Here is an 11,599-nt window from a genome sequence, read left to right on the forward strand (position 1 = left end):
GTAAAAACAATATAACGTAAAAATGATATAAATAAACCCTGTACTCATACAATTTATTGATTGTAGAGGATTAAAACAATTTGGGGAAAAAATATTCAATCAAAATGCTAGCTATTATTGCTTAACATAATACAAGTTAAAAAGATTAAAGGAGTAACCCGTATAAAATTATACACAAACTTTTATTGTAGTGAATTGGACAAAGCAATCATGCATGCATTTTAATGTACACAAAGTAAAAACAATATAAAATAAAAATGATATAAATAAATACTGTACTCATACAATTTATTGATTGTAGAGGATTAAAACAATTTGGGGAAAAAATATTCAATCAAAATGCTAGCTATTATTGCTTAACATAATACAAGTTAAAAAGATTAAAGGAGTAACCCGTATAAAATTATACACAAACTTTTATTGTAGTGAATTGGACAAAGCAATCATGCATGCATTTTAATGTACACAAAGTAAAAACAATATAAAATAAAAATGATATAAATAAATACTGTACTCATACAATTTATTGATTGTAGAGGATTAAAACAATTTGGGGAAAAAATATTCAATCAAAATGCTAGCTATTATTGCTTAACATAATACAAGTTAAAAAGATTAAAGGAGTAACCCGTATAAAATTATACACAAACTTTTATTGTAGTGAATTGGACAAAGCAATCATGCATGCATTTTAATGTACACAAAGTAAAAACAATATAAAATAAAAATGATATAAATAAATACTGTACTCATACAATTTATTGATTGTAGAGGATTAAAACAATTTGGGGAAAAAATATTCAATCAAAATGCTAGCTATTATTGCTTAACATAATACAAGTTAAAAAGATTAAAGGAGTAACCCGTATAAAATTATACACAAACTTTTATTGTACTGAATTGGACAAAGCAATCATGCATGCATTTTAATGTACACAAAGTAAAAACAATATAAAATAAAAATTATATAAAAAAAAACCGTACTCATACAATTTATTGATTGTAGAGGATTAAAACAATTTGGGGAAAAAATATTCAATCAAAATGCTAGCTATTATTGCTTAATACATTTGATAGAAAAATAATCAACAGTTCAAAATCTTTGAAGTTTAAAAAAAAAAAATGCAGCATATCTTAGTCTAAAACCAGTTCACAGTTAATATAATTCAACCTAAGTTCTAAAAATGGTAACAGTACAGATTGTTCAATTTAGTTTAAACTCAAGTGTGTTAGATGAGTTTTCAGAAGATTGATGTTTTGACTGCTCAAAGGTTTTCAGTTTTTCCTGTAAAAAAAGTTCAAAAGATTAAAGGAGTAACCCATTAAATTTTAATACTGTGTATGTAATTAGTATTTGACATTGCTTAGTACTTGCAAACAGACATCTAAATATCAAACAGACTTTGTTTCCCTTTGTAATAATTGTACAAATCTAACACCCTGGAATCAACACTGCTTTGATATTTTTTACTTTTCTCATTTATCATTTCTAAACAAGATAAATCATGAAAAACATGATACCTTAGCATCAACAATGCTTTTTTCACCCTCTCTCATAAATTACTTGTAGACAAGATAACATCAAAACATGATGAGTCTATTAGAAACATACCTTCAGTCTATTGATTTCTTTTTGTTGCTCCTTTATCTGTCTCTCATGAGATATAACAATAAAATTTTCAACCACCCCGCCAGAAAGATGCTTGGTAATATGTGAGTTTTCTTGATCACTTCTGGCTGAGTGTTGCCTTTTACTGGCACTGGCTGGCTGCATCTGGTTGACTTCTGCCTGCTGTGATGATCGACTAGAGTCTCTCCTGTTTGCTGCTTGTTCTGCTTGTGGTTCAACTTTTTCTACAACTTGTTCTTGACCAGCAGCTCTCTTGATCTTCTGTAAAGTTTCCTTTAAAATATAAAATTTCCCAAATTTAGAGATTCCAAATAATTTTACTAAATATTATATAAATAGCTTTCATGTTTCTAAACATTGTGAATTGTTTAGTTAAAAACTATTTATAGATTTAAAGATAAATTGCTAGATAAAAGATGTAATTATATAACTGAAAACAAACCCAAAATCCTATTAGGAACATTTTTTAAAAAAATAAAATAAATTTGTATGACTAGCAGATGTTATTTTCAAGCTAATTTCACACTTTCCATTATCACTTTATAGACATTATTGTATTTTTTTATTAATTGTTTTAAGCATACATTTTAATTTATAGCTCTTTCCTTTTTGTTAGTTTGACTAAATACTATTGCTACAGACTAGTTTCTTACTTTTAACTCAGCTATTTCTTCAGTGAGATGAATTATCTTCTTTTCGTGTGCACAGTTCTTCTCCAGTAAAGATTTATATTTGGGGTATAGTGTATTCCACTTCATATCTCTTCTCTCTATTTTTTGCTGCAACTCCCTATTGACATTCTCAGACTCTTTGAGGGAATTTTTTAACATGGAGGTTGATTCGTTGTCAATTGTATTTTCATTCTGAAAAACGCACAGCTAAATAAGAATCAACTGGTCAAAATATTTCAATATTATTTTTATATTTTATAAATATAGAAATAAAGTTTAAACTATTTAATTGTTGGAATTTTAAATAGCCCCTGCATACATGATGTTGCACCTTTTTTTAGTCTCCACCCAAATATTAATGTCACAAAAAAAAAACCATCCCCATGTTTATATTAAAAACTTTATACTCCTTCTGTTTTATCCTTGAGTGGTGCAGATTGTTTGAATTTTGAAAGCTCTTCTTGTGACTTGTGTAACTGTGAAGATTTCTGATTCAGCATAGAAAACAGTGCCTCATTCCTCATGCATTCATTCTCCTGCATTTCTTTCAGTTTCTCACACTCAGATTTTAAGCAAGTAAACTCAGTCTGTAAGTTCCTGTACTTAGTCTGAAACATTGAGTAAAAAAAGACCAGTGTAAAGACCAGAATCTAAAAAACAACAGTTACTAATTTTATACAGAGAGAGGTAAAAGATGCTGGGACTAACCTCCTGCTCTGCTGTCTTTTTCCTAAGATCAGATAACTCTAAAAACTTGCTGGCATTTTCAAACTCAATTATCTTTCTGAGGTGATCAATAGAGGGAACAGGTTGACTTGGGACACGCTGTTCAGCAACTAATAGAAAAACATTAAAAAATTGCTACTATGTTGATTGTAATGTGTAACACAAAGGATTTTTTAAAAAACTATTGATGATGGCTTACTTATATACTTTTTTAAAGACAACTAAAACTTAAAAACTGAAGATTGGAACACTTATATCTATTCCCATTCATGTATTGTCAAAATAGTATCAGTAACAACATATATTGTTACCAGTGAATAAAATGAATCAAAGAAACTATATTACTTACAAGATGAATCAGCATTATTTCTCAGCTTCATTTTAAGATTATTGATTACGCCTTCATAATATTCTTTACTTCCTTGAAGAGCTCTGTTTCTAAAATGATAATCAGTGACAGAGAATGATTAAGTTACTGAAATTAAAGCTGCCTGGTATTGAAATTTGATAACAATATACAAATGAAACATATATATAAATGTTAAGAACAAAATACCTTTAAAAAGTATGATAAAGAAATATTTCTAAATCAAAAATATAAAATGTACATACAGTTCTTTAACTTCTTTTTTGAGAGTTTCAATCTCTCTAAGATTTGAAAAATGGGTGTTGACTTTTCCCTGGAGTCGTGAGCATTCCTCTAAAAGATTTTAAAAATACATTAATTAATCATAGCATTGGCTTTTTTAGAATGTATTAGATTTGGCTCATGTTTAACAAGTAATACATTATTTCAAATGAAGTGTACTTGTGACCTTCTGGTTCATAAAAAAACTAGTGTTCTTACAAAACAAACTTACCAGATTTTGTATGTAACTCAGCTTTCAGGCTTTCAACTTGCTGTTCAATTTCCTGAAGAAAAAAAAAGGTTTTTCTTAGATTTAAAAATACTTAAAATTAAATTATTAATTTTATCCCTCCCCCTTGCCATTTTTTAAACTTGGAAACAGTTGGTGTGAGCTAGTATATTTCATGGCTTTTTTAATAAAGAAAATTAAATTATTATTCAAATCACATTCTTTTTACTCTGATTTATCATTTTATTTGGTAACAATTGATGCTGTATACTAACTATACTTAAAATACCCTTTTAAAAAAAACTAATAAATGAGTGGTTAACAGGTTGGTTTAGTTCACACCATTATATTTTCTATAATCCAGTCTAACTTCATTTTAGAACATGAATTCATTTACTTTTATCGTACTATAGAACATGAATTGACAATTTTAATGAAGTGTATAGGCCTGCTCATGTTTTTAAAAAAAATAAAAATGAACATGTTCTTCCTTTAATGGTTAATATCTGAATAGAAATGTGTATTTACCTCACACTTTTTAGCAGCTTCTTGTTTCTCCTGATCTCGAGTGGCCAGAATTTGTTTTCCCCAAGTGATCGTTTTCTTACAGTTTTCTATCTCCTTCATGGCTTCTTCCAGCTCAGTACTTCTGGCTTCACACTCTGCCTGCCACTCCTGTATACATTCAAGGTACTCTGCTTGGTTGAACTCTCTCTGCTGTTCTTCCATTTGTTTCATTTGTTCCAGAGTAGCGTCCCTTTCGTTCTTCAGCTGACTGTGCAGATCATGTAACTGGGCAAGTTCTGTTTTATATTTTGAGATTTCTTCAACCATTTCCTCAGCTGATATATCCCTTGTTTTCTTTAGCTCATCTACCATTTTTTGCAAATCGTTTATATCAGTTTTATTTTTTAAAAGTTGTTGATCTTTTTCTTCAACTAAAGCATCAAAATAATTACGCAATTGTTTTAATTCAGCCTCATATTTTGTTACCTCTGTAGCTGAAACACATATTTCACTCTCTTTGTCTTTCAAAAGGGAAGACAACTGAGCTATTTGCTGTTTGTATTTCATGATTTCATTCTCCTTGTCATCTCTGTCTTTCTTCATCTCTTCTAGATAACTCTTAAACTGTTTTACATCCATTTCATGCTTGGCAAAAAGACCAGCCTTTTCATTAGCCAAATCAACACGATCCTGCTTTAACTGTTCAAGAAAAGCTTGGAACTGTAATAATTCTGTTTTATAGTTTGATACTGCACTTTCATTATTCATAACCATGGTATCCCTTTCTATTTTTAGCTCATCTATACATTTATGTAGGTGTTCAATTTGTTTTTCATATTCAGCACTTTCTCTAGCTTTATCCTCTTCTAAACATTTCTTTTCTCTGTTAAGAACATCAATGATATTTTGCAAATTGGCGATTTCAGTTTCACATTTTGTAACCATGCTTGCCTTTTCTTCACTAGTAAAACAGCTTTCTGCTTTTAATTTGTCATCTAAACTGTCTTTGCCCTTAGATAACTCTTCATGTAACTCTTTCAATATTTTCTTCTCATCTTCCAGTTGCTTGTAGGATTCTTGCAAGAACTTTCGTTCTTCTTCAAGAAATTTTTTATCTTTTTCAATATTATTCAGCATTTCAATTTTATCTTCCATATTTGCCATTTGCTCAGCTGTTTCATGCCTTAACTTCTCAATGTTTTCTTTCTCTTTTTCCAATACAATTCTTTCCCTTTCCAGTTCACTTCTTTCATAGTCTAGAGCCAGCTTGTCTAATTCATCTTTGTGACAGTCTACCTCCTCATTTATTGATACATCAGTTGTGTTAGATTCAGCTGTATCATATTTATTCTTGTCTGACACGTCCTCTGATTCATCCTCCTCAATTAAATCACTAATCCTGGATAGTTTTGGCTTTAAAAAACTACTTTCAAAAACACTATCATCCCCTTTGAAAGACCTAGAATATCTGTGTCGTTTTGAAAAACTGTTGTCAACATTTTTCCCTTTGAACTTAGCTTGGGCACTTTCATCAGTCAACTCCAGCTCGTACTGTACAAAGCTCTCATTGGATACAAGATTTGGCCTAGCACCCTCTATGCCCTCACTGTCATGTTCGTCAATGGAAAAATGTGTTACATGAAAATCTGGTCCAAGACTCATGTTGTAGACTGAGCTTTCATTGGGCTGAAAATTAAAATTAATAATTTGTATGTTAGTAATAATGATAAAATATAAATGCATAACGCAGCATGCTTGATGAGACTGAGGGCAGAGCTGGGAAAATCTTACAAAAAAAAGAGTGGCAGGAGACTATGGAGGGCTTGGATGGAGGCCCTATGTTCACAAGGAACTAAAAGGAAAAACAAAAAAATAAAAAATATGTATTTTAAAATTAAGATGACAAATTTAAAAAGGGGATTACACAAAGGATAAAAAACTACTTTGCATTAAATATATCTAAGAAATTATTTTTTTAACCAGCATTTCTTGTGTTGTAACACACCAGTAATAAATACATGAAACTCTTATGAGTGAATACTTGGACACGTCCTTAGGCTGAGTATATGTGAAAGCTAACCAAAAAAGGACATGCAACAAGAACATTTACTTACATCTAAGTCTAAGCCTCCATGCATTTGCTGAATCCTAACTTTGAGCTGCCTGTTTTCTTTGGTCAAAATATTTATCTGGGTCTTAAATTTCTGTCAAAACAAAATGCAGTGTAAAACATTGTCTGTAACACTGTTACATCAAAGCAATAAGTGAATTCAAAGGTAAAAAAAATGGTTATTCAGTTAAGTTTAGCAAACATTTAAGACCTCTGAACACACGATTATTGTATTTCAAATAAAAAGTTGTGCTTTACAAAGCAACTGGAAAATACAAACCTGGACAAGAGCTTCTTCAACAAAAGCTTGTTCAAAGTCTGTAAATGACAGATCCCTGCATTTACACTCATGTGATCTGCATGGGGAGCTTAATGAGTGATTAATGGACTGATCTTCTGCACCTGGAGCTGTAGGTGCAACAATGTTTTCATTTGGCTTGGTATCAAAAGACACTTTCTTCCTTATTGCTGGTGAAAATGGAATGTTTACTGTTGATAAATCTGGAAGTTGCATAAAAAAACAAAGATTTAGAAGGTAATGAAGAATGAATTTCCTCCAAGTAGAAAATGTAATCCTAAAGAAAACAGTAAGACATTTAAACTGTTGAAATAAAATGAATATCATTCAAAAAAAAATTACAACAAAATATTGCAAATTATGCATTATCATAAAGAGGAATAGAAAAGTAACATTGGCAATTCACAGAAAGGAGAATTTCTACCTTTCATAGCAGTAAATCTAGATATCTGCGGAACACATACTGTTTGTCTTCGATTCTAATGAATAAAAACCATAATTTCAAAAGTAGTTAAATATTGTGATAAAATAAAATGTTTGCAATAATAAAAATTTAAATTAGGATGTCAAAAAATATAGAAAGGTATATCGGTGAGGAATTCTTCACAAAGACAAGTAAAAAATCTTTTTACCCTTTCTTTCTTTTCAATGTTTACTTTAGATGAAACACAGAGAATACTGCGCAACTGTTCAGTCAACTGCTGCTGTTTCATCTTCTGCTCTTTCAGCTCATCATCAGTTTGTGCAGAAAAGCCAGACTCTAACTAAAGGAGAAAAAAATATTGCCAGCTAAACTATGCTAAATACCTTTTCATAAAAAGTAATGAATAAAAATAATTATTTAAAACATTTATTTAGCATATTTTTATAAATTGCAAAAATCAAACTCTAATAAATTAGAAAAAATGCAAAAAATTTTAAAGACTTACTTTCTTTATTACAGCCTTCAGTTTTTCTATTTCCTGCTGGGATTTTTTCAATAGAGCTCGATCTGTAAGCACTTCATTCTGTTCAGGCTTGTTTTTGACTTTTTTAGCATTTAATCCAAACTATAATACAATAAAGAACATCAAATAATTATACACATATACTGTTTGATAAATCAACGAAATAAAACATTGTAGTACAAACTTACTCTGAGTGTAGAGTGAGTCTCCTCAACGCTAGTAGGAGATACTGTACACAAAATGGCTGTCTTTGAGTTACCACCTAGAGCATTTTGTAGAATACGGGTCAATTTACTATCTCTGTAGTTAATAAATGCACTGAAAGACAAAGAGAGAAAAATAAAGTTGGTTCAAGCAAATAAAAATATTTTTATGATCTAACATTAAATTTTTCTTGCAAAATTGGTTAAATAAATTAACAATTATTATATTCGTTTGATAGAACGTTATGAGCTACAATTGTAATTTCTTTTACCTGTCTTCTTCACTCAACTTGCGGATGACCAATGCTAAAGTTGAGAGAGATTTATTGATACCACATCCTTCTCTGAACCTATCTCCACTATTCTCTCCAGCCTTTTCACTCCCAGCAAGATCCACAAGGTTCTGAAACATTGGGACAAGTGGCTTCATTCATAAATAATTCTAACAATTCACTACACAATACATAAGCTTTATTAAAAACTAGCCGTTGTTACCCGTTACACGTGAATTATCGGTCTATATATTTTTAATGGTATACATTTTTTAGAAGAATATTTTATAAAATACAGGTTTAACGATATTAGTGACAAAGCAAAGAGATAACTAAATAGCTAAAAGTCCGACACATTTACAATAACATAGGCTACTAATACCTATTAGAAAAAATAAAACCAAATTATATACATAATTAGTCAACACATCACCATATTAAATGCACACATTGATTAAAAGACTTAAATGACTCAGTTAAAAACCCGGCTTTTCAATGGTATTTATGTTGCTTTTTAAAGTAATTTGTCTTAGTATTGGTCGAGGAAATTGTATAAATTTCATAAATTATGCCTCGATAAGTAAATCTATAGATCTAAATCAAATTTTAATGAAACAGTTCATTTCTTTGTATTCTAAAATTGGAAGATGATGCCATTGGTTTTGTGTACTATCCGTACTTCAAACATATAACATGTGACGTCATTGATTTCGCCCTTTTTGTCCCAACTATAAACACTTTTCCGGTTGCATAATTTAAACTGTTTTTCTACATTTGAATATGCCTTTAATTTTTTATTTTTCTTCTTTAAATAAAATGTTGTTTATACATTTAAAACATCTACCATATTATTTTCAACAAAAGTCCGTATCAAGTTCTCCATATATCGCTGAAGATTCTGATGTGATATCCTGCGAAAATATTTTGCGGACAGAGAGAGAGAGAGAGAGAGAGAGAGAGAGAGAGAGAGAGAGAGAGAGAGAGAGAGAGGTGCTCACATGGGCTTTTATATATTAGGATTAAATAAGCTTATTACAGGATTTCTGAAGTGATAAAGTAGCTAGCTGTCAGCTAAAAACATGAATTACCAGGTGAGACACATAAACTGAGGAGTTTTCTGCATCTTTTCTTTCTCTGCTTTCTATCACCTAAGAAGAAAAGGTAGTTATGACTAGAAATGAGGTTTATTTAACTAAGCATTAAACTTACAACTTTTTTGTGACAAAATGATAACAAATAGTATTTAATTTACACAAGGGCCAGTAGATTTAAACAGTACAATTTAACTATAAATGCTTACTAAGATTTTGCTTTACACAAAATTTCATGTATACAAGTCTGCAAATCAAATTAGTAATTTCTTAAAAAAAAATTAGTATAAAGAGCATCTTACCATTCTAAAAATACAATGGGATCTTGAAGACGAATTGTTCAACTTTGTTTCAGCAATATGCCGTCTTTCTATAGCAAAAATAAACACACAAAAAATATGTAAAAATCAATTTAGAAACCTAAAAGAAAAATATCAAGTCATTTAAACTAAAATGCACTATTTACAATACATTTTTAGACTTACCATTGCCTTTAGCCAGTACTTGAGCAACATGACTTTGTGATGTGATAATTTCTTCTTTTAAGCCTTCAAGGAAAACATTTCTATCCTGTAAATATGACAAAGAATACCTATTTATCTGCGTAAAAAATAACAAAAAAAGTATTTAAAACATTACACATATTTTATCATATAAATATGTTGTAAACTTACAAGGTCTTCTCTTAATAGCAAAATTGCATTGTCAGCGAGCAAGTCATAAAATCTTTCATTATAAAGCTCAACATAAGACACTCTCAGCAAAAACTCCCTGGTGGGACACTGAAATGAGAATTAATTATGGTTTCAAAACAGGTTTACCGAAGTCTACATTTAAACAAATACTACATAATTGTAAGTTTTTAAAATTTTCTTATAAGCAACAGGAAAATAAGCAAGAATATAACATGCAGCTTGTTAACGGTATACATACATTCTCAATGTATTCATAAATAGTTTTGATGGCAAATGTTCTCAATGCATCGAGAGTATAGGTCTTTCCACTGCCAGACTGACCATAGGTAAATATGGTACCTAAAAAGAGAAAATAACAATTAACAGATATGACATACAAGAAGTCTCACATAAGTCTTAATAAATGCTATTTCTATGTCTGTAAAGAGCATTTTTAATCAATACAACTATTTGTATGTAGCCAAATAGTGAATGTCTTTTTACATACCATTAAAACCTTCCATGGCCTGCTTCACAATATCTAATGCCAGTTCATTATATACTGTGGAACTTGATATTTGCTCATCAAAGACTCTATCTATATTAATTAAAAATGTTGCCAATGAGATGAATAAATATGAAATATAATTTGTTACTGGTAGGCCTATATTTTATTGAAAGTTAATTGTTAGTTACTTACCAAATACATAACAAGTACTTGACTGATCTAAAGTAATTGATGAATTGGTGCAAATCCATCGTCCTTTTAAACCTAAAGACTTCTCCCTATTAAAAAAAAATTGAAAAGGGCTATAAATATAAATGGGCAAGCCTATTAGTATTACATTATTTAAATTTAAACACTGACAAAGTCTAAATTAAAAATGTGAACATCTGATTCTAGACAAAAAATATTTAACTACTAGGTCTACTTAAGGACTTAAGGTGAAGTTAGTGTAGTAATGGCAATGGTCAGCTAAGGTCCTGAATCTAGGTGCGCGGACCTTTGACCACAGGTGCTTTGACCATAGGGCATAGGCATAGGGGCTTTGACTTTGACCATAGGGTTTTATATCACAGCGGGGCTTTTAAATTTTAAATCTATAATATATTAATATAGGGCATAAGGCCTAAATCTATAGATCTAGATTCTAATCTAAGCCTTTTTCAAAATACTCACCCTGAAAGTAGTGGACGAACACGTACAGCGACTTTTAAGGAATCCATTCCTGAACCCTGTGTAGGAAAAAAAAAAGTAGATCTAGAGATCAGTTTAATTTAAATCCTAAAAACATTAATTTTTTACATTTGTAAAGGGCCGTAAGTCTCAAGACAGCAAGCTTGCAGAAATAACCACGTAGATCTACGTTCAAAATCAAATGGATGAGTGATGGATAGATTAGGGGCTGTTAGTTTAATTGAATATCAACAGTAATCAAATTAAACGTTGCATAAGTCATAAGTGTCAAAACGGCAATGCTTTTTTTTTCTATAAACTATAAAAGTCTAGATTTCTATTTTTCTAGCCAAAAGGCGCTTCAAATTTGGCAGGATCCTGCCTTGGGGCGATAGAACGTGAGGGCCGGTGCCGATCGGCCGCAAAGTCCACGGAG

At 30.5% G+C, this 11,599-nt stretch overlaps 1 protein-coding gene across 1 annotated transcript; it reads right to left on the reverse strand.

Annotated features, from left to right (window-relative positions):
• Window positions 1-11,213, reverse strand: LOC131952148 (uncharacterized). The gene is made up of 24 exons (XM_059314689.1): window positions 11,167-11,213; window positions 10,687-10,772; window positions 10,495-10,584; window positions 10,246-10,346; window positions 9,987-10,094; window positions 9,798-9,882; window positions 9,615-9,682; window positions 9,310-9,369; window positions 8,222-8,352; window positions 7,935-8,064; window positions 7,729-7,848; window positions 7,432-7,563; window positions 7,224-7,278; window positions 6,782-7,002; window positions 6,506-6,595; window positions 4,413-6,077; window positions 3,888-3,939; window positions 3,640-3,727; window positions 3,377-3,465; window positions 3,010-3,137; window positions 2,709-2,909; window positions 2,284-2,493; window positions 1,613-1,903; window positions 1-1,285 (listed from the first exon to the last, which is right to left on the reverse strand). Exons 1-24 carry the CDS (start codon window positions 11,211-11,213, stop codon window positions 1,205-1,207), a joined length of 4,329 nt encoding a protein of 1,442 aa, XP_059170672.1. The 3' UTR covers window positions 1-1,204.
• Between the last annotated feature and the right edge of the window lie 386 nt (window positions 11,214-11,599).

Source organism: Physella acuta, unplaced genomic scaffold, assembly GCF_028476545.2.
Source record: "Physella acuta isolate Inbredline_101_S28 unplaced genomic scaffold, ASM2847654v3 ptg000855l, whole genome shotgun sequence".
In the NCBI taxonomy this organism is placed as follows: domain Eukaryota; kingdom Metazoa; phylum Mollusca; class Gastropoda; family Physidae; genus Physella; species Physella acuta.

Excerpts from the sequence above, each read along its gene's own strand:
- LOC131952148 (XM_059314689.1), bottom strand. The coding sequence starts at position 11,213 with ATGGATTCCTTAAAAGTCGCTGTACGTGTTCGTCCACTACTTTCAGG. Across the intron at positions 7,279-7,431 it reads ACATTGAAAAGAAAGAAAGG|AATCGAAGACAAACAGTATG; the intron begins GTAAAAAGATTT and ends TTTATTCATTAG. Across the intron at positions 3,466-3,639 it reads AAAAAAGAAGTTAAAGAACT|AAACAGAGCTCTTCAAGGAA; the intron begins GTATGTACATTT and ends TTATCATTTTAG.